Below are 23,802 nucleotides of genomic sequence, written 5' to 3'. Positions count from 1 at the left end.
TCTCAGTTAATACATTGGTTAGCCGAGTTTACACCCACCACTTCTGTAGTTTCTTGCCTTGCAGGTCATAAATTAAAGACAAAGTATCTTTTTCTAAGACTAATTAGTACCCAATTAGCTCCATGTTGTTACCTAGAGTAGAACCTATAATAAAAACAAACGTTAAGCATTTTAATCTGTTTCATGAAGGAGGCAATTATGAACACGAAGAAAGGAACATCAAAACCTTTATTTCTTTTTTTTTTCCCCTCCAGATCATAAAACATTACTTCACAAAGCTTGTAAAAATATCCAATTCTTCTGCTTCTAGTGATTTCCATTAGAAAGAGGTACAGTTATAACACTGCTAGAAGAGAAGAACTAATTAAAGAACACCAGTAGATGTAAAAAATCTGCAATCACGTTAGTAGGTTGTATCCAGACATAGTAATTTGTCATTGCATCATACTTCTTACAGAGCTGTTTACATTGGGCTCGTTTAATTTCTGTTTTATCATAACCACTGTATCTCAGGGTACAGGTATGACGTATCCATATCCATAAAATGTTCCCTTCTGCGGAAGAGTAGTTTTTGCTTAAGTAAAAGAAAAGCACCTGAGTTATAATTCCAAAAATCATTTCTCTACATTCACTTTTTTTTTTTAAGTCAGAGTGTTCTGGTTCTGGTAAAAACATATGCGGGCTTAGTTTAAAAATTAAGTCTGAGAGACAAACTAAACCTGACTGCATTGTAAAATGTATATAAATTTATGAAAAGGAATTCTAATAATGTATGAAATAAAAATCTCAAAGTTAAAAAGAACTATACAAATAGCATGCCTTATGTTCATCTGAACTAAGTAATATAGGAATTACAGTTTGAAAACCTACTGTAATTAGATACTAAAGTCAAAATGCTCAGCAGAAATTCAATATACTTCTAAATGGTGAAGTCTTACCGTTCCATCACATTCATATTCTTTTTTTTCATACTGATAAAAGCTTCTCCGAAGTAAATTTATCCAGTCATATTGAGGATCATAGTTGCCACTGAAGAGATAACATAACTCTAAATTATGCTCAGAATTTTCTTCTTTTCTATAGGAAATGAGAATGGTCTTCTGTCATCTGAACAAAGGCACCTGGCCTACTGCAAAAATGAAAAAGCTTGTCCATTACTGTTTGTAACATTGGTAGATAAACTCTTGCCTATGAAGGGCCTAAAAGTTGTTTTATTACAGTACAGTCAGCTGTTTGGATCAAATCCAGATTCATATTCATTTGCTAGCTGCAAATAAATCCCACCGTACTGTCAGTACAGTTTTCTTATATTTTAACATTATTAACCAAAAGCTCCATTCTTCTGAGTTTGCGCTTATTCTTTGGCATTGGCTTGTCATATAAGCCATTTTTGAGAAGATGCTCCTTGCTGTGATGGATCTGGGCACCATGCTGAAGCTGGAAAGAGCACAAAGCCTGAAGTGGACGGAGTATAGTCTGCAGAGAGATGAAGCGGTGGGGGGAGACAAAAACGCAACCTTTTAGTAAGCTATGTTAGACACATAAATTATTCCAGGGTTTGTATTCAAGGTCTACTTAAAAATGCTGATAAACTATAATTTGGATGATAAATGCTGATAAAATACAACCTTTGGAGACACAGAGGGCACAGATGAATAAGAAATATACTAAAAAGAAGCCACATAGCAGACATAGCCTCATAGCACATAGCCACACATACACCCACCTGCCTGCTGTTGTCTCTTACTCCGTCCTTGGACCTACTCAATCCTGACTTCACCCCCAGCTACATTACTGTAAGTTACAGCTTTAACTTGACCTTAGCAATGGAGTACAATTAGTTACTGTGGCTCAGTCAACAAGCTATAATAAAATAAGTAAAAATAGCTAAACTGTTTGCGCTTGCATGAAAATACCTTGAGGCAGGATTTTAGAAAGAGAGGAAGGACTCATGATCACGGCAGCTGGACTGCCATCCTGGAGACTGGACTGTATCCCTACTTCTGCCCAGTGATATTATGTAGGACTAATAAAGCCACACAAACCAAATTTATCTCAAATGGCTCCAAATTGTAGGTTCTTCATTTTCTGGCTGCCTGACTCAGTATCACGGGCCTTACGTGCAGATGTGTAAAGCAATCATGGATGTAACTGCAGTCAGCAGGAGATGAGTTTCTACCAAGTGAAATGTGACTCTTCTGAGCACACAGGAAAATCAAGTGACTTCTACTGGACATCAAACTAAGTGCCCATTTTTAATTTCCATGACTCTCAACTTCTATTCACCATTTTATACGCTGGACATAGCACTCACTTAATTCAGAGACGGTATAAAAAAATGCACAAATGTTTATGAAGCTCTTGGCTATTGCAACATTTGAGAAACTGGTAATTTTTTTCTTTGTAAAGTAGGCTGGGCCAATTCTGAGTGGTAGAGAAACAGAATACAGGTCTGGGAATTGTAGATGCTAACAAAACACTTACCCTGGACTTGAATAAGACAGAAATCCTAAAGAAAGAAAAATACGCTAATGTTCTCCTAGCACACCAAAGGTAAAAGTAAATATACAAACCCCACTTTAATTTCAGTTTTTCTCATTTTTCATGGGATTAACTTCTATAATAAATAAGTACCTTCTTTTAACATAAAAGTGTATGACAGCTGCACTGTCATAAAAGATACACAAGTTTCTAGAAAAGTTTCTTTACGCAGAGTTCCTTCCTGAGCCATGTTTTCATGTTTGGCCACACACTTTGTCCCATTCTGGTTCAAAATGCAATGATTTCATGTCTAGTGTCACAGAAGCAGACACAGGGGTGACTCTACACTACGCCAACTGCAGAAGGAATTTTTAACCTGGGAACTGTTTTTAGTAGGTGGAGGTCAGACACCAAAATATTCATTATCTGATGGAGAGGGATATGAGCACCCCAGGGTAGACACTAGAATGTAGTGAATACATGGATGAGCTTTAAATCTCTTTTCACAAACCCTTCTGTACTACATTCTGGGCACCCAACCAGATTGCAGACCTGGGTCTATGGTGCAAAGCTACTCCTAGGTCTTTTTCGAAAGGCTTATTAAATTGGTATCACTAATGTCAGCAACAAAAGATTAAGAACGACATTATCTTAATAACCTCTTCCATCACAGACTACTGGGAGCACAACTTGCAAGGAAAAGGCTAATGCCCAATTAGTATTCTTTGACCTGGGATAAACTTAAATTCAAGAACTCTTAAGTCCCAAATTCCTCCAATGACACGTAAGAGTTGTGAGCTGGCTGGCAGGAAGACATAACCCAGAGGGTCGCATTCCACAGCTGCACGAGTGCGGGAGGTCAGTGGGACAGGGTTACAAAAGCATTTTATCTTCAAGCTAGCTGTAAGGAGGTATTCAGATAATCTCTGCCGTCTACTTTTTGCAGAACGCAACTCGCTACTTTCCATCCAGTAGTATATGCAATTGCTTGTCTCAAACTGGATCAACTTTGGAGTTTTTGAGAGTCAAGGTGACCTTGCTGTGCTTTCACTTCAGAGGAACATTTAAAAATGCTGATCTATTAATGGTTATTTGACTCTTGTAAACATTCCAAGATCAATACATGCTAAAAAGGAAATTAATTCTACCTAACTGCTAACTAAATGAAAGTTTTTAGAGTCTAGGACCAGTTATTTTCAATGACATTTTCAGGACCAGTTATTTTAAATACAGATTTTAACTGAAGAAGTTAACCATAAATTTAAAGGTAGTTAGAAACACTTTGTACAATTTAGTATAATTCATGTCCCTGGTACACAGACTATGTTTTGAAGATTTGCAATAAGAAATGTCAAGTGAACTTAGAATAACATCACAGGAAGAGATAACTACAACAGTGCAACTCTGCACTATTTGCCCAGCAATATACACAGTTGTACTTCTATTTATTTTGGGCTAAATCCACAACTGTCATCTCTACAGATTTTTATTCCGCGTTGTGGCAAGCACAGCATGTATTTGGTGCCTTATGAACCAACTTTTAAAAAAAAAAAATTAATGTACAGGTGAAGAGAATCTGAGTCACTCATATTTAGAATTACAGAGAGAAGCGTACAAGAAAGTAGTACAGGATGAAAGAATGTGATGGGAAAGAAGAATGAGGTAGGATGAAAGAAGAAACTGGATGACACTAGGACTGCTGAGTTAAAATGCATAAAAAGTACAAGAGAGAAATAGTGAACAGAAAAGACAAATGGAAAAAAGAGGGAAGAAAAGCTAGACTGAGTACAGCAAAAATCTCAAATCCTGAGGCAAATGAACCTGAAGACTGCACAGTGAAAAATTGTAAAAGTGCAAGAAAACACTACAGAACTAAAGAAAAGGAAGAGGGAAAAAAAAAAAAGAAAAATTGAGGACATGGGTTAGGAAGGTAGCAGTTGGCTTCAATAACCAATCTATTACCTTATACACAAATGGGCTACCACAGTAAAACATTCTGTAAGATAAGTAGTCTGTATTCAGCCTTGACAGACATTGCAGCACCAAAAGTACTAACTGATACTTTAAACGTCATCAAAGCAAGATTTTTGACCCTGAATTTTACCCAGGTTTATCCTCAGACAAGTCTTTGTGGCAAAAGAGCCAATCTAATTCCATTATGGGGTAGAACAAAAAATACCATACTAGAATTTAACACACTGAAAAGAGGACAGCAAAACAATTATTCAAGATCTTTGTAATGTAACAAGTACCTTCAGCAATCTGACAGCAATGTTGAATAAAGAATAGGAAAACTATAGAGACTTTGGGAACATGACAAGAAAGAGTCACAGTAGTTTGGACATACTAGAGATAATAAATACCTGAAGAATCTATTGGTACGTTCCTGTTTTAGCTTGCTATGCAGCAAAACCAGTACAATGTCATTAAGATTTTGACTGTCAAATGTGATGTTAATAGCTAAGTACCTTTGCTGCACCTCTACTATTCACTATTCCTAAAAGAAAAACTCAGGTGTTTAAAGTTACGTACCTCTTGTATACTCTTATTTTTTTCCATGATAGTAAGAGCAACAGCTGCACATTCAAGTGTAGACAGACAGGTGTTTGTTGGCTGTGTACGAATTACATATTGACTTGAAATGTTGGTTTTTAACTGCACCTGAAAAATAGCACACTCTACTAAAATAAACAATAGCAAACAAGATACTTCTTTCCTACACTAAGCAAAACACAGCCCCTTCCCCTCTGTGGTCAGTTGCCTTTTAACCTTTCTGGTGTTTTGTCTCCCAGTAGCCAAAGACTTTATGCTACTGTTAAGCATAATACTATCATACTCCTTGAGTCACCATCAGAGATAAGAACCGCACATTAGTTACTGTACAAACACATAAAGAAAATACAATTGTTTGTAAGAGAAAGACTGAGTGAAATTTTAGCAAGCAATTTCAGTTGCCATAGACATCCTACAACAAAAATAAAATTATTCACCTATGCTTGTTTTATTGCACACTCTAAACACACTCATGATCGTATACAATGTAAAATGACTGTATAATCACTGACATTATTCATCTTGGTTAAATATTATTTGTTAAATTCTGAATGAAAGGCTTAGAAACTACATTTATTCACATAATGTATTAGGTCACTGATTAGAAATATTTGCTTACCTAAATCATGTTTGAAAATGATTTATTGCCTCTGTATCAAGTGATAACCACTCTATACTATCTCACAAATTAAAGGTTTTCAAGAAAAATAAATTTGATTCAACCACTACACTGCCTGTTTTACCAGCTCCAGAAGTTTTTACTGAGTTTATAAAAAGCAGTTGAAACATCACAGAATTTACATTAGACTTTGTGTGAAAATTCAGATTTTATTCCTTTATTCCTAAAATTTTCATCTCTACATATGTTTAAAATACAATTTGCCAAACAAGTTAATGTTTTAGCAACATTGTCATTATCCTTAACCAAAAATTGTCAGTTCCTTTTCCAAAAAATTGTAGTACAGTACAGTAAACCCTAAGGAATTATTATAAAAGAGCAAGTCAATTTCCTTTTTTTTTTTTAATCTCATCCCAACAATTGTCTTTTGTTTTTTCTTCTTCTCAAAAAAATAAGTGATTGTTCCCCATGGCCATCATAATATTGCTCCCATTCTGCTTGCCAGTGGTTTTTCAGTATTCCTCACTTCAGTATTTTCCTTCTTCACTTTTCCCATTTTTGCTTTTATTTGTACTGCTTCATTTTCCTTCATCTCTTTTACATGTAATCACCCACTCTTAAATGTTCCAGAGACCTCATAAAAGGGAAGCTGCAAGCTGCTGAAGAAATGTGAATGAATAAGGTCAGATTCCAATGCTTTCTCTGACCCCAATGTAATGGGAATTAAAAATAAACAAATAAAAAGAAGAAGCACAAAAGATGAAGAAAGCCACTCTGGAAAGGACAAAGAAGTTAGCTATAAAAGCTCAATATACTCAAATAAAGAAAAGGAAAGAAAAGTGTACCTTTGTGACAAAAGGTCCTAGCTTGTTTATCAAAGGAAACCTTTTTTTTTTTTTAAATGCTGATTTTGTTATTGGGTAGGTTTGAAGGACCAAAACATGCACATTTCAGAATGTTTTAAAAGTTTCCAGGAAGGATTGTTTAGATAGTTTGGAGAGATCACTTTGAACAGCCAAAGAATACATCCTTGGGTTAAGAAATTGAGAAGATGAATGCATGTTAGTTATGTAAAGAATACAGCATACTAGCATTATCATTTTTTCATTATACAAAAGTACATTTGTATTCTTTTCACAACTGTAATACTGGAGGTGTCATTTTAATTAAATCATTTTAAAATCACATCTTCCAAAATCCATTTTGCCCCCTTCAGTGAAGATCAATTATTTTAAGGCTGCTTACCATAATAACTACCTGGAATGCGATGTATTTTTAAACAGGTTATAAAATTACCAACTGTTAATTAAACTGAAAACACACCAGTGGTCTCAAAGCCCATATATATGTGTCTTTCCTAAACATACTTACTATTCTTAGATATTTGAAAGTAATGGTTACAGGTGATGGTAACAGAGTTATTTCCTGCAACTTCAATGGTCATCTCCACTTCAAACTCATTTTCATTTTCTGTGGCTATTCAGCATATTTCTGTAAATTAATTGGCACAATGTATGACAAATTACTCAATGCATGCCTTTTACTTACTATTACTATAAAGTTGAACCTGATATTTTATATTTAAAGCCAAAATAGTTGAAGTAGTTGGTTACTCCAAGTCTGCAAACTGAGGGTCTTTAGTCTCTAGCTCTGTACTCTGACTGTCAAAAGAAAAGAATTTATACCTCGCACCTCATTAGCAGATTATGCTTGCTATTACACTATACTGGAAGCCTATCATACAATCTTGAATTTTTAGTCATACTGTAGAATTTTTTATCTACTGAAGGATGTTAACAGTTACTCGGATACTCAACAGCAAATTCAGTCCACGTGCTGGGGAACAGATCCAGGGCAGATTCAAGAATGAAGCTAGCAGATACATACTAGCCTTTATCAACTACCTTTTTCAATTTGGTATTGAAAAATCAAAAAAGAATAAATTGATTTAGGAGAGAAAATGTAGAATTTGGACAGCAGTGTATGTAATGAACTGCAAAAGAAAACTAAAAGGAAATTAGCATTTTCATTTGTTGTTCCTCAAGGTTTGCTCTGGTTTCACGCTCCCTTTACTGGGACCGTGTACAGATCTCCATCACGACACAGTAGGAAGGCTAGAGCTTTTAGTTCCCTCTTAGAAATTCCTAGATAGGTATTCAAAAACAGGGTAAACTCAGTCCATTGTTTCTGCAGCATGTACCCTGAGCAGCAGAGCAGGCACATACCCACACCCCTCAACAGCTGACAGCCACATTCTTCACAGAATCTCCCTACAGAGGCTGGAAGAAACCACCTCATGGACTACCTGCACTGCACTTGGCTTCCCCTTCCTTGGACATAGACACCAGCGCCTTAAGGCTTTTTTTTTTTTTTTGGTAGGAGTTGGGAATAATTCTATCTGCTGGTTTCTATACTTCAATTCTTGGGGCTCATGCGGATAAGCTTTTAAGATCATCAGCATTCCAGAGCAAAGAAAATTATTCATGATTGCAAGACAACTCCTATGGAAGAAAAGCTGCCTGCACTATGTCTTACACTGGAGGCAAAGAGACTGTAAGTGCAGCTCTCAAACAGCTGACAATGTATAAAAGGGAAACTTTCTAACAGCTACAACAGCAGCAACCAAATGTCTTCTTCCCCGGGAAGAGTTAGAGAGGATGGAAACAAGTGGTCCCTATCCATTTTTCTGGCACAATGACACATTTACTGGGATAAGATGAAAACACTACAGACAGACAGTGCAGTGGTGGAGATCAGAGGAAGAATACCTGACCAGCACAACTCCCTGCCACAGTTTGTCTCTCAGGCTCCTTTCAACAAACATGCATTTTACCCTACTCTTTACTCCAGAGTGGCACAGTATCTAAATAAGCGATCCTTAGTCACCTGAAATACCATCAGGGTAGCCTTCGTCTAGCACAAATTGGGTAGACTCACCAAATGACTGATCAGAAAATAGGTATGCTCACTGAATGAATAAAACACAAAATGAGGAGCTCCACCACCTTAGAGCATAAACTGAATAGTAAAACAAAGCCAAAACAATATAGAAACCAAAACAAATTAATATAGTCAATACATATTTCAGACATGCGAAGAACACCTTGAAAAGAAATTGCCTAGATATATGAAATATTTACTGTTCTCAAACATGATTGGGCAGAAGGACAACTTCTTTCATTTTCAGCCAACAGGTCTAAAACTTGCCTTGACTTTTGTGGAGTTAATAGTTTCAGGTAGGGTATTGCACCAGTCTCATCAAAGCTTCTGCACTACCTAAATGGATTAATTCTTCTGTCATCTGCATATCTCAAATCCAGCTGAACAAGCTTAATTCAAAATTAAGGAAATGTTCCTCCACAGTTAATGTAAACAAAATCAGATCACACAACCCTTACATTACACTTCAAAAACTCAGAACAAGTATACATAAATATCCTATTTAAGTACATTTCAAAACAACAATCATGGTATTTTATACACACTTCTCCATAAAATGGTAAAGATGCCATGTTACAACTACTTACTTTTTTAGCTGTCAATTTGCAAATCATATGCACACTTCAGAATAATTTCAGTTACTAACAAAACACAGCAATGTCAAGCTGAAAAACAGCAGCCTATTTAACACCACTCACCAAAATAAACAATAGCATAAGACAGAAGACGGAAACTACCTCAACCAATTCAAACTAGAGAGGAACTTAGATAAGCTGAATGCAATTACTCCCTGGAATTTAGCCAAGAGACTGAAACTAGCGTATCTATTCTCTTTATAAGTGCAAGGGAGTTTGGGGGCTTAGTTTCCAAGCCATCAGAAGCATGAAGCAACACATACAACCAAGTTTCATTTCCATGTGTAACTCAAGACACAGGGTTTCCAAAAACCTGAATGCCAGCAATTCTATAAAACAGTTACATTAACAAATAAATGCCGACTTCTCTGTCAACGCACCACCCTTTGAGCCTTTAGCATTTACAAATTATTTGAACCACAGTGAAAACAGTGAGCATTCTTGAGTATTTCTCAGGGCTGAGTTCTTTGGAGATGCCCCAGGTAAGTGATGACCTGACCTCGCGGATCCTGTTCAGCTGCTCAGAACTAATGGAAGCAAAAGTGTTGCCTTGATGGGGTCAAAGACCTGCTGTTCGAAATTTTAAAAATTTAAGTCAGTAAAGACAGGCAAGTATATTCTGCTCTTATTTTAAATAACAGGGCTGGAGCTCTTGCAGGAAGCTCTAAGTGCTATCCTCAGTCCTCTCCTTAATGTCAATATCCTCGTCATTTCACCTTTTCTTTGCCGATTTCTTGAACATTACTTTTACTAGCTTTACTCTCCAAATAGAATCCACAATTCAGAAAACAGTGCATCCCCCAGAACACAGAAAGCCTATAAAGTTAGTACACCTGTCTCTCAGGGCACACTCAACAATGCTTGGTTTTGACTGTCCTGTTTTTTGCAATTAGACTACAGGCACCTCAAAACAGGCAGAGAAACAACATATCCTTCTGTGGCTTTTATGAAAAACCTAGTATTTATTTTAAGATCCCCTTCTCTTTTACTTACGTTGGTAGTGTCCTTATAAAATCTGAATTTCTGTTTGGGAATTAATTTGCTCAACTCTGGGAGAATGAAGTAAGCAGGTATCATCCATCATCCTGCTTAACATAGGCAGTTGTTATTGTTCATACATACTGCTACTTTAATAAATATCTTCCAGAAAAAATACCATAAGCCATTTTTTTAGAGGAACTCAAAAAGCAGAAGAAAACCCAGAAACAGTACAACCACATCCTGCCACCTCATCCATCATTCTAGAAACTAAGAAAAAATTGCTTTTGAAGTGCTGAAGAGGAAGAGCATTCCATGTGCTACTGTACAAACAACCTCAGACAGAAAAGGGTGTAAGCATGGGAAAGCTCTTTCACTCAGTACCAGTTGGCACAAGCACCTTTTACCTGTAAGCCAAAACAATTTTCCATCTCTTATAGAAATTTCATGCCGTTAAATAAAATCACCGTTGTGACAGAGAAGATAGTGTGAGTAAATTAGTCTCAGCATGCTACTGAAATTTAAATCAAGAATATAAATAAGTTATTTTGTTCAAAATCTTCGCTTTAATTTAAAGTGACATCTTAAGAGCACTCTGTTTCTAAATACTGGAGGGAATAACTGCCATGCAACTGTCACAAATGGATTGCCTGAAAAAGTACACAGATGTCAAAACAACCCCTGTCCACTTTGCATGGCTTTTGACTGAATATTTAAGCATATCCATGACATTCCTGTGTATGTTCCATGTAAAATGGTGAAACAAATCACAGATTTTATTGTGATTTTCAGGTAGAATTCAAGAAATTTGTTCAATTTCTACAAAATGACAGGGCAGTTTGCACATTGTCTTTGACAATTTCCAATGAACCCAAAGAGAAAGTCTTTGGGTATCCCACAAACCCTTCCACTCAGGCAATTCATGGCATCAGGTGAGACTCCAGTCTTATCCCTACAACAATCCTCAGGGTATCTCATTGCTGCTGCGATGGTTACTGTGGTAAACATGTAATGCTCTGTCTTTGCAAGAGAAGCACAATTACTTCTGCTGAACAGCGGCTGTGTGCAGCTCCTCCCCACTCACGCTCCTTTCAGACTGTGCAGAAGAACCTGTATTTGGAGCTGCAACTCAGATTAGCCCTTTCACAGGTCAAAACCAGAATCCTTCTTACACCCTTATAAAATGCAACTGTGTAAGAGCAGTACCCAAAATTTCTTTCATCAAATACAGCCTTAATGTATAAAAATACATTAAACTTCTATGCACTTTCAAGAATGCCTTTTCTTTGCTTCTGGAACCAAAACAATGTAAGAACCAGAATTTATTGCTGTGGGGTATTACATGCTAAAGATAAATGGTCCAGAAGAAATCAGTAGAGCTACTCGCTGAACAACTTAATGCTCATCATCTGAATATAATCCTACGCAATGTCTCTTTGTTCCATGACTATGTCAAATGACACCTCTTTTCATTACTCCACCTCTGTATTTCATAACGTCTCTTTCCTGCTACAGTATAAACAAGTTTGAAAGAAAATAAATATCCTGTAATTTGATATATAGAAAAATATTTGAGAATGCTACAAGTACATTCTGGGAAAAAAATATTGTTTAGTGTTTCACAATATTCTGACCTTTCTTTTAAAATATCTTTTTAATGAGGATGATTCAGATTGTACAGAGTATTTCTCTACTGTGACTGTGTTCCTTGCTTTTATTTTTAGACGTAGTTGATTGACAAAAAGAGAAATTAAATTGCAAAAGGAATGTGTCCTTCACAGACAGAGATTCTTACATCACATTCCTACAGAAATATTTTTTGGGGGGAAAAAAAGAAAAGAAAAAAACAAGAAATTTGGTAAAAAACACCCACAAGTATATGCAGCACTTTCTCCATCCTAGATGTTCCAAACTTAGGTTTTAGAGTGCTCCTACAGTGCTTCACCCGAATTTTCCAATAGACATACCTTCCCAAGAGCTGGGCAAAGAAGCGATAAACATAAAATGAAATACTGCGTTTAAAGAGTAAATCAGAATAAATACAAAGCTCTTACGATCATACAAGATATCGTTACATTTTCACATGTAAAGAACCGTGGTAAATGAATCAGGGCAGAAAAAACACTGTAAACAAAAAACATTTCCGACAGCATCATTTATCTGCGGAAGGCAAGTTTCTCACACAGCAGCCTTCCCACATTGTAATTGTAGATTGTGTAAAGACTGAATAATTTCATACTTAAACATGAAACTTCCATTTAAGAAACAGTCAAAAAAATTGCAAGCTAAATACTTACTAAAATTAAAAAATAGCAACCAAAATAGATACTTCACTTTTCTAAATATATCTGTAATCTAATCTATACGTCTGTATTGATCACCTTTACATTATACTGTATGAAGTTAAGGCAAAATTCAGGTTCCAAAACACAATTTTTCTTGCAGGAGAACCTGGTAATTCAAAATACTTAGTAAGAGTATGCAGATTCTTTTGAGAAAGTCCAACAACTACATAATAATTCCTTAGGCTATGCATTTCTCTCTTTAATGTACTATGAAATCAAAGATCCACACAAAAACATGGAATAGTTTGCAGTGGCCTCCCTAGCACTTCATTTGTTTTATAAAACTATTTACAACAGGTCCTTCTTCTGCCTATGCAATCATTTCTGAATGGTTACCAGGAACCTATTGTCAAAATTTTTGTAAGAACTCAAATTTCTAACATCTTCTCAAAGATGCTAAGAGAATTCAACAGTTTAGCACTTGTCACAACTTCCAAAGTCAAATAAAATTGTCTCCTCTTTAGATTGTCAGATAAGGTAACAGAAACACCTGCAAACTTTAGCAGTTTAGAAGTATCACCAAAGTAAACACTGTTTTTGAAAGTTTCAGATGCTTATGCACATCTGCATATTTTGAATCCTTAATGTTACATTCAATACGGAAGGTGCAAAATTACAGAATCACAATATTTCAAACCACTTCCTATGACCTTTGTCATCACTTACACCACACATAGAAAATGTACAGTATGAAATAAGTGTACACCCCAAAAGAAGTTTGGAAAATAAATCTATGCCTACCTTAGAACCTCTTTTTCAAAGAAGAAAACAGGATATTCTTAAACAAATGAGGTGTAAACAGAAGTAAATATTAAAAAAGTAAGTAATCTCTTCAGTATTGCTGAAGATTATTTCTGCAGAAAGTATCTAACTTACTAGCTAAGTAACATGAGCTTTTACATTAATGAAAATCTTCATCAGCAGAAATTATCTAAAACGGCACTTTATCGGGTGTGGAGACCAGGCTGCTGACAGTGACAGATAAGTATCAGCCTCCAGTGCTGGAAGGAGATTGAAGGAAGTTTGTATGCACACCTGCTGCTTCCCTGGAAGACAAGACATTGGACTTGATGTCAGGAAATAACCTGAGCTCACTAAATCACAGTGCAACTTTAGGCAAGCCACCTTCCTTCTCTGAGCTCCAAGGTCTCTATCTGTAAGATAGTACTTACCCAAGGCTGTAAAGCACTTTGAAGGCTGAGAGAATGGATAATAGAGAAGTCAGAGACAAATCAGAAACAGTAAGTGCTGTTACTGGAGATAAGAAGAAGAGCACCTTCCTTCTGATATTTCTGTGAGATAGATTTCGTAAAAAAAAAGCTATGGCTATGGCCAAGAAGAAAAAAAACAAACAAGAATTATGCCAATCTTCCTTACATATAGGGATAAAAGAAAATCAAGGTTCCCTTCACTATGTCCCCTGTGTTTCTTGTATGACTATTTACAAGCATGAGAAGCACTACAAAAAAAAACCCCAGAAGACCTTGCTATCCTTAAAGAAAAATAGTATAGGCTTCAGTTAAAACAGATAACTGAAATAAAGTCCAAGTGCAGGCAAGCTGCAGTTCTAATCTAAAAATAATAGTTCAAATTCCTGTAAAAGAAGGCAGCCTGAGGCTGACCCAAATAGCTTACATAAAATTAAGAGCTAACAGACAGTGACACTGTAAAGAAAGGCAAGTCCTCACAGCTGAGGCAAAACAGAAGATAGGACTGACCTAGTAATACTTGGACTACATATTTTGCACAAATAATTGGAATACCATCTGGTTATGGTCTCAGGTTCTGAAACTGCAGGTTTTTACCAATAAACAAGGAATAAAATAATTTAATACTGCCATTATGTTATGTAAAAATAATTATATTTAAGTACAAAGCATACAGGGCATGCCTGGCACTTCAGAAAATGACAAAGCATTTTTAGTTAATTTCCATGCACTGCAATTTCTTGTTTTTAGAGAAAGAAAGATCCAGAAATTATTTCTGTTAATATCTCTCTTTTTCTGCTTATACTTAAAAAATTAATGTCAGGCAACAGATCAATATTTTATGCAGCACTATTCTTTTAATAATTAATACAACAGGAAAGTGCTGCAAGTAAATTCAGTCAGTGAGCAGAGTACGGATGTAGAGAATGGGGTCATGAAACGAAGGAAGAAAATGTAATTACGTGTATTGTCACAGCCATTTAACTTTAATTACCTGCAAATATCAGAAAACTGAAAAGAAAGATTAACTACCTCAGTGTCGAAAAGTTGCATCAACACAATGACACTGTTCTTTGGAATGTACTGATTACTTTTACTTTCTCCGATTTCTTTTTTTCTTATTATATGTGAATAGTAGTAAGCATTTCCTTGTATAGGGAAAAAGCAATGAATGGAGATCCTAAGAACAACTTTGGAAAGGGCACAAGGAAACATGTAAAGAAAGACTAAAAGAGGGGAAAAAAGCCTTCAATTAATCTAGTTATTTGAAAGCAAGCTCAACCAAAACAAAAAAATATTTCTAGTTTCCTTTTCACAAAGTGTTTGTATCCCATGAGTACTTCAGCGTGGGTACAATGGTACAAAATCTGCGATTGCTCCTGAATTGTTCTAGCAGCAGGGTATTCAGATATTCGGTTAAGAGTTTGAAAATAATTGTGAAAGAAATGGCAAAGAAATAAATTAAAAGCAAAGTTTCTAATCAAGAGTGAAAATAGCATACAGTTCTGACACCTGGAAAATTACCTGAGACCTTTCAGTCACAAAGAAAATGTCACTGTATTGAGAGGTAATAAATACATACTTATGACCAGAAAAATGTCAAAGTGGACGAATGTCATTCAAATTAACGTAAATGTCAGAAGGACAGACTCCTGTTGATTGCTCAACATCGTATCTGAACTGTGCATGAAGTCTTGACCCAAAGTAATTCCCAATTCCCTCCTTCTGATCTCAGGTCTTCTCAAACAACAAGCTTCTCTTCTGCCAGTCCAAGCATAAAACATTTTGTTCTTTAAGGTCCAAAATATTTTTCTGAATGTTTCAATTGTAATGAGACAGCAGCTAAAACCTGAACACATCAAACATTTCAGAATATGTAAAAGATTTTAATGATTATCTTTTATCTTTGAAGACATCATACAGCAGAAGATACAAGCTACTTACTTTACGAAAACAAGTTTTCTTGCTACATCAAAAATTGCAGAATTTAAAAACACCAACATAACTCACAAACAAAACTTTACTATCAGAGCTCGCAAAGACTTCTATAGTCTACAGATAACTGAGCTCTACCGTGGGATTATTAGTAAAATCACAGTGTCACACAAATATATATATAAAAAATGTTTATAAGACAAGTCAGTGAAAACAAGGTATTTTTCTTCCATTAGTATGAGGATGCATAGTTGAACACATACCACTTTCTGGGACCTACATTACTACAGTTTTCCCCACTGCAACCATTGTTGGCTGGCCTTTGTTGCCTTGGGTTCTATCTGCCTCCTGCACCTGCATCCCTTATTCATCACCGCACCTCTTTCCCTTGCAGAATTAAATTGGGCATTGTCCCTTTACTTACGCTCTATGGCAAAATTTGGTATTCAATATCTCTGTCTTGTGCAAATTGGAAAGTGTCACAAATGAAAACAGAGATAGGAAAATGGAAAAATAAAATGGAGGATAAAGGGGGACTATAATAAAATTTATTTACTACCTGGCACTATTTATTTTTTGGTCCTCATATATTCACCTAACTGTGTAGGTGACTATGTATTCACCCCTAACTGTGTAGGATGAAAGAACATATTTTTCTCTGCATCTCCTCAGCTCACTGAATAGGAGATGTTATAAAAATATTTCAGAGAGCAAACATCAGAAAAGGAAAAAACTAAGACACAGCCAGATGACAACAGTTATTCTTGCTATTTTGTTTGCTCTTTTGAGTGTTTTGTGTGCACAGAGGAATGGATGTTCTTATATTTCTATTTTTACATTAAATGTAATCCTCTCTCAAGGTTCCTATACATCTTAAACTGTATTACACTCGTGGCTGTGAGCACTAGCTATATTAGACAGAATTTTTTAACACCCTCTACAAAGAATTTACCTAAATCACAGATTACATTTTAGAATAGCTGCTTGAGCCAAAGACAAATTCTTCTGATTTTTGGACATGCTTTCTGAAACAAACTGTTAGTCCTTCTTTAATTCTCTAGGCTTGAATATAGCAAATCCCCAAATAAAGTTTTATTATCTAAACATACCAGAGGACTAGACCACAAAATCCACTTTCTGTTAAAAAGCGTATCAATATACCTGTTCGCACACTTTTAATCATTACGCTTTGTCTATCAACTCATTCGTGACTTTACCCATCATTACTGGAAAAATCACAGAATTAATTTCAGCTTTTGCTCAACCATGCATACTGCCAATTTTGATAATTCTGGCATTGCTGCAAGTGGAACTGCTGGCAGAAGACTCTACCGCCAACTACAATTCAATGTCCTACACCTGTTGACACTTTTGCATTTTATTCTATCTGCCATACACTTTGCCTTAAACCAGATGGCATTTTATCACTTCCTGTCCAGCAGTCCAGCATTTGATTCTCATTTTTCCGCATGGGCTTCTGCTATCTAGTAACTTCAGTGGCACCACTAGAATTGAAAAGCAGGTGGATCCCTAAAGGGAAAGCTTTTTTAACTTTTTCTTTTCTTTTAAACAAAAAGAGCATCAAGAGTGTTTTGAGACAGCTTATGTGAACAAAGATCCCTTACCTTGCTTTCCATACTCCAAGTGTCTTCATTTCTTACTGCTGATACAGTGCTCAGTGAGGTCCTGCCTCACTTTGAGCATCCCTTCACTGACTCCTACAGAAGAGGGATGAGAATGCTTTTCTGAAGAGTCCCTAGGATGAGAGTCTTTCAAGCAAGCTGCTTGGTAAGACTTACTCTCAGGCACCCCTAAGCACCTGTGAACCCATGCTCACGCAGCAGAGGCAGGAACCATTAAGTCAATCCATTACGTGCTATTCACTTTCCGCAGCATGAAGTTTTGATGTGACCAACAGGTAAACTGGCAAAGACTTCATAAAGCAGATGTTGATGTGACTGACTTTGGTGAAAGACCAAAACTCTGGCACCTCAGGCAGCAGGCATATCACAGGATGGTCAGTGAATAGGGAAGAAGCAGAAATGCACAAGTGTTTAATAAATATTTCATCACATTATCTTCCAAATTGTAACACATTGATGTAGGCCGCGTTTCTCAGAAGCCGAGAATAAGGAAAAGTGCCCTTTACCTGATACATTACCAAAATTGTCCTTCATTGACCAGAGTTCAAGACAGCATATAACCTCGATGCTGCAAATTTCTAGGGCATTTTTAGAAGAGAGCGCATCAACTATGAACTGGTAGCAACACTTTTAATTAACCAGTTTATGAGGTCAAAGATCATAGCTTCCTGCCATCAGTAACACCTTTGGTAAACCCTTCCTTCCCATTGAAGACAGTGAAGTATTTTGAGGGTTTTTTTAGAGTACTATAGTATTTTAAATTACCAATAACCATTCTTAACAACCTGATTATATTGTTTGCAAATTGAAGGATGTTTAGCGGACTGTGCCCATCTTATGCAAAGAGTGAGAATATTACACAAAGATGGACAGAAGGCAGTAAATAAACTCAGCAGGAATGAACCTTTTATAAATGCAGTACTGACTAAGAATATTTGTGTGGCACCTCGAAAATTTGCAACTTCTTGGCAAAAACAAGTTCCTAAACAAATCGCCCTGAAGGTCTTAGCTCAAAACCATTATGTTTACCTGCAAATGTGCAACCTATTTTAATAACTTGATGATGATGCATTTTACCACAGGATTCCTAAGATCTCATATGAGTAACTGGCTGTAAAAAAGAAAAAAGGTGTAAAAAACAAAGCATATGGTAGCATTTACTTCACCTTCTAGTAGGCCACTTTTTTTTCCAGTTCATTTAACAGTTCATTTCAAGCCCATAAAGCTATGTAACAAAGAACACTTAATTCAATTGGAAAAATGGAGGAAATTGAATTAAAGAGAATGTTTAATTACTCTGGGAAGAATTTGGCTAGAATGCCTGAGCTAACAGCCCATCACTCATGGGAAGACATCATAAAAACTGCAGAGTTTTTTTTTGTTTTGTTTAAATGAGTTGAAAGCACTTCAGCAAAACAGCATTTTCAGCAACAAGGGCTCCCTAAACTCGTCTTCCCTTGTACAGAAGTGAGAATATGTGCCTGGAACTAAAAACCTGGATTATTTGACAGCAACCTGCTGACTGTTCTGTGCAGTCAGCACTGGCCGTTTGGAACAACCTGTCCCAAAGGGAAAACCTTATGCCCCACAGCTTGCCACCTATCACATGCATCTCCTCAGTCATTCCCACCTTGGTTGTCTGGAGCAGTCCAATGGAGTCACACTTTGCCCAGGGGACAGGACACCCTTGCACTGCTCCCTGGGCCTTTCTGAGCTTGTCTGGGAGTCATTACAAGGTGAGGTCCCAGCATGGAGATGAAGACTTGTGAAGACTCGTGAAGAACTCGTGCATTGTGCATTAATTGCCAGGGTTTTGGCAGCAGGGGACAGCAGGGCAGACCTCGGTGGAAGGAGGTGCCCTGGTGCCACAGACAATTCCACACAGCTGCACAATGGACTGGTCCTGCTCCAAGCCCATATCCTGGTGGTGGCCTGAAGTCTGGACCACCACTATGGGAAAGCAGGCCCATTTAGCAGGCCTGGGGAGTCCAACCACCAGTCTATGTTAGAATAGCAGGGCACTAGCAGTGCTCAGCTCAGAAGGGAAGCAGCAGCCAGACAGTGCTGAGGTGCCCACGTGGGAAGGTGCTGCCCAGGCTGCAGAGGGAGGGAGGGAGGGAGAGTGCTGCCAGAGTGGGGAGTGACTGTCCCAGACGGGCACCTCCACATCTGGGACAGGAAACCAGCGGAGCCTGATGGTGAGTTAACAACACAGACTGTTCAGACCATTCCAGTTACAGTTCTTCCCTCAGAAGCATGGAATTATCTAAATGAGGGAGGACCGCAGTCACTGCCCCAGGGAGATGCCTCTGCAATGGTGTATTGGGTTTATGAGGCAAAGGCTTTTTTGGGGGAGGAGAGGGCTGCAGGGGAGGCTTCTCTGAGAAGATACCAGGAGTTGCCCCATGTTGGACGGAGCCAGTTTCAGACAGCTCCAAGACGCATTCACTGCCGGCCAAAGCTGAGCCTGCCAGTGATGTTGGCAGCACCTGTGGGATAATGTATTTAAGAAGGGGTAAAAAAACCTGCGCAACAGCAGCTGGAAGAGTGCAGTGAGAATACGTGAGAGAAACAGCCCTGCAGACACCAAGGTCAGTGAAGAAGGAGGGGGAGGAGACACTCCAAGTGCAGGAGAAGGGATTCCCCTGCAGCCTGTGCTGAAGACCATGGTGATGTAGGCTGTCACCATGCAGCCCACGGAGAACCACGGTGGAGCAGATCTCCACCCTGCAGTCTATGGAGGACATGGTGGATGTGCCCTGAAGGAAGCTGTGACCCTGTGGAGAACCCACACAGGAGCAGGTTCCTGGCAGGAACGGAAACCCGTGGAGAAGAACCCACGCAAGATTAGGTCTTCTGGCAGGACCTGTGGCCCCATGGGGGACCGACGCTTGAGCAGTCTGTTCCTGAAGGACTGTGCCCTGTGGAAAGAATGCATGCTGGAGCAGTTGGTGAAGAAATGCAGCTTGTGGGAAGGACCCATATTGGAGCTGCACCCCTTGGGTAGGACCCCACACTGGAGCAGGGGAACAGTGTGAGGAGGACAGGGCGGCAGGGATAAAGTGTTAGGAACTGACCACAACCCCCATTCCCCATCACCCTGCACCACTCAGGGGGAGGAGGTAGAAGAATTGAGAAGTGAAGTTGGGCCTGGGAAGGAGGCATGGGGGCAAGGTGTTTTTTAGTTTTGTCCTTATTTCTCATTATCCTGGTCTGTTTGACCGGCAGTAAATTAAATTAACATCCCCAGGTCAAGTCTGTTTACCATGAAGGTAATTGCTAAGTGACCTCCATGTCCTTATTTTGACCCACAAGCTTTTCATTGTATTTTCTTCCTCTGTCCTGTTTTGGGGGGGGGGGGGGGGGCACAGTGGCAGAACAGCTTGGTGGGTACCTGGCAGACAGCAAAGGTCAATCCACCACAAAAGGCTACAGCAATGTGGGGAAACTGGAGCTGGGGAGACGCCACTGATGGTTCCAGGGAGAAGAGTCCTTGGATGTCTGGTCCTATGTCACTTGTAAATTATGTCCTCTGTACGGGAAAAAGCCTTTGGGACATGCTGATGGAGGGATATATGGAACAATAGGTCAATACTGTTGTTTCCCAAAAGGAGATGACCCCCAAAGGAATAAAGTTTGGTAGCCACAACAGATGAATATTCAAACAGCTATGATGGCAGGGACGCATGTTTTGTAGAGACAAGGGGTGGAAGTTGTTGAAATGTTGAACCTGGACCAGGACCTATATCCTGGTGGACATAGGGGTGGAGACTGCAATGCATAGAGATGTTGAAACCATTGTAATGCTCTTGATTTTGGGGCTTTGCAGGAGCGAGGAGTGGAGTTTCACTGAGCACACGTAGACATTGCTACCACGTTAATTCCTTTTGACTGGTAGGAAAGGCAGAGTTTGTAAGACTTATCTACTAAGGTTATGGTGACACTAAAAGCAGAGCTTGTAACAAATGCAAAATTTTGCTAAGGAGAAGGATGGAATGTAATGGGCATAACTGTCACCATTTTGGTAGGGGAAGGGCAGCAGGAGAGACCACTGCAAGCAGAGGCCAAGGGCTCCCTACTCCTCAACAGACCCACCACAAGTCACATCTGAGCCCATCAGCCAAGTGCGGTGTCTCTGACACAACCAGAAGAGTTTGCAATACAAAAACATTCAAGAAAGAATGGGGGGAAAAAAAGAAAAAAAAAAACAACAAAACAAAACTAAAAAAAAAAAAAAACACCAAAAAGAAAAAAGAAACAAGGCCAGAGCAAGAGAAGAGAGGAGGCAGACAAAAAGAAAAAGACCACACCAGACCAGGACGGGGAGAAGGCAGACAGAAGCCAAACTAGCAGGAAACTGAGCAGAGGCCGCAGCTGAAGCAGCAGCCGCACACGCAGTGGTTGAGCATTGGGATGCTGAGGGGACTGCCACCTGCACTGTCCCCAGCCGCCTGGGCCACTTCTCCCCTCAAGGGAGACCAAGTGTACTGTGCAGCAAAGAACCTGGAGAATAAATAGGGGGTGAAGAGGTTTCACAGAGACAAGGGAAACCTTCCCTAAATGTGTGTGTTTTTTTCTTTCTATTACCAGAACCAGTAATTAGAAGTTTGTTTACTGACAATCAATTAAATTTATTGAAACTACACCAAAATCAGTAGAACAGTTTTGCCCACAACAAACCTGGCAATAAAATCATACTGTAAGCAAACGAGAAGTGACAAAAGAAAAGGAAGTAATGCAAACAGGCTGAAATGCTGTGATATGAGCATTTCAATGAGAAAGATGGAAACCAGACCTGTGGAATTCTGGCAGGATAGTATTCAAACCTGAAAAACTAACAAAGTAATGCTACAAATAAGGTAAGCCCACCCGTGTATTCCCAGCTGTAATGAAACAGCACAGCAGGGTTCTGCTTCCTGCAGCTGTGTTTTTCTCAAAACTTGTTTAATGGCATTAGCTAACAGTGCGGCTCCAGCTCACTCTTAATGACTATTTTAAAGGAAATTTGCCTCCCCTCCTTAATTTAGCCACAAACCGCAGCACCAAAAGAATGAGAGCGATTCTGCTGTGAACAGATCATCAAGCATTGCACAAAAGATCCAACCTTGCATTAGAAAGTAAGACTACACCGTATTCCCTATAATACTTGTAATAACCACTGCCTCCCACCTAATCCCCAGTTTAACAATTTTGCAAAAGCTAAAGCATGCGTGGCTCTGTATTACTAGAACCTGTGATGAGGAGGATTTTATTCCTCTTCAGCCTCGTAAGAAAATCCAATTAATTGGATTTTACCAGTTATTTACATGGCATAATTTAAAAAAAAAAAATATAGATATTAATACGAAAAAACTTCTATGTAGATGTAGAACAATTATCTAAAAATAAATCCATGGCAATCCACCTGCAGTTCATATCAGGGTCATTGAAATTAAGTTGGAAACTATTTTAAAATCCATTGTATTTTTTCTGAGATTAAATTATCAGAAATTCCTTTTATTAGTTGGATGGTTCTGTATTTAGTGAATCTGTATTAAGAAAAGTTGAAATTACTTTTCTGAGACAACAAAACCTAGACAACCCCAGACTATAGAATAAAGAGTGTTTTGCTTTTACTCCCATATGCACCTGTCTATTAGGACTTGTGAAAATCTGCTGTAATAAAAATAAAATTCCCCATACATAATTTTGTGTATAAAGAAAGAAGATACCAGTGAGTCACCTATGCCCTTTTTGACAACCATAAGCACTTCTTGTCCAATGGACTTCACCATTTCAACTCCCAATTTATTTTTCACTCACAGTTATGCGTATATCTAACCATAATAATTGCTGCTATAAAAATACAAATGCTTAACTAATTGCAAACCATGAAACGGAGAGATGTATGAATTGACAGATGGATAAAGCATGAGATTTACAAGGTTCTTCAGAACTCTTTTTATTAACTCTTCTCCCTTCTTCTAACTTTGCTGAAGTCCCTTATGTTCCATATAATTCTTTTTCCCATTCTACGAAGTGACGCTGTCTGCCTCCCACTTTGAAACAAAGAGCTGTTTGGACATAAAGCAATCTCCGGAAGCTCACAGGCGATGTAGGAACTGATCCTCTGTTTTTAGGTAACAAGAATTTTGTCTTACGGTTCAGCAGTTAATCACATCTTCTCCCACTGCCTTTGGCACAACAAACTAGGGGCTGTTGCTGCCTCCGAATTCATGCCTCATCACAAAAAAAAAAATCATATTTCAGGATTTGCAAGACAAATTTTTGTATACATTGTAGAAGACCTGGAACTAGTCGCCAAGTCTGTAAAATACAAACAGGTAAGATTCATAGCTGAGCAGGATAAAGAGATCACTCAGCTGGAATAGAGTCAAGTACAAATTAATGCTGGATGGGGTATTACATTACGTGTCATGGTAGCAGGTCTACAAAGACTGCATGTTGATAGTCTTGCATAAAGTT

General features: G+C 38.1%; 1 protein-coding gene across 1 annotated transcript in view; it reads right to left on the bottom strand.

The window, feature by feature from the left end:
* Positions 1–200: 200 nt before the first annotated feature.
* DTWD2 (DTW motif tRNA-uridine aminocarboxypropyltransferase 2) overlaps positions 201–23,802 on the bottom strand; it is a 100,407-nt gene continuing 76,805 nt past the window's right edge. The window contains exons 5-6 of the mRNA XM_074570380.1: positions 5,014–5,142; positions 201–1,476 (exon numbers count right to left, since the gene is read on the bottom strand). Of these exons, the coding sequence (XP_074426481.1) occupies positions 1,306–1,476; positions 5,014–5,142 (300 nt within the window). The 3' untranslated portion in view covers positions 201–1,305. The remainder of the gene's footprint in view (positions 1,477–5,013; positions 5,143–23,802) is intronic.

The sequence above is a fragment of the Larus michahellis genome, chromosome Z (assembly GCF_964199755.1).
Source record: "Larus michahellis chromosome Z, bLarMic1.1, whole genome shotgun sequence".
Classification (NCBI taxonomy): Eukaryota; Metazoa; Chordata; class Aves; order Charadriiformes; family Laridae; genus Larus; species Larus michahellis.
Note: the sequence above shows the minus strand (reverse complement) of the source record. Positions and strands in the feature narration are given on the sequence as shown.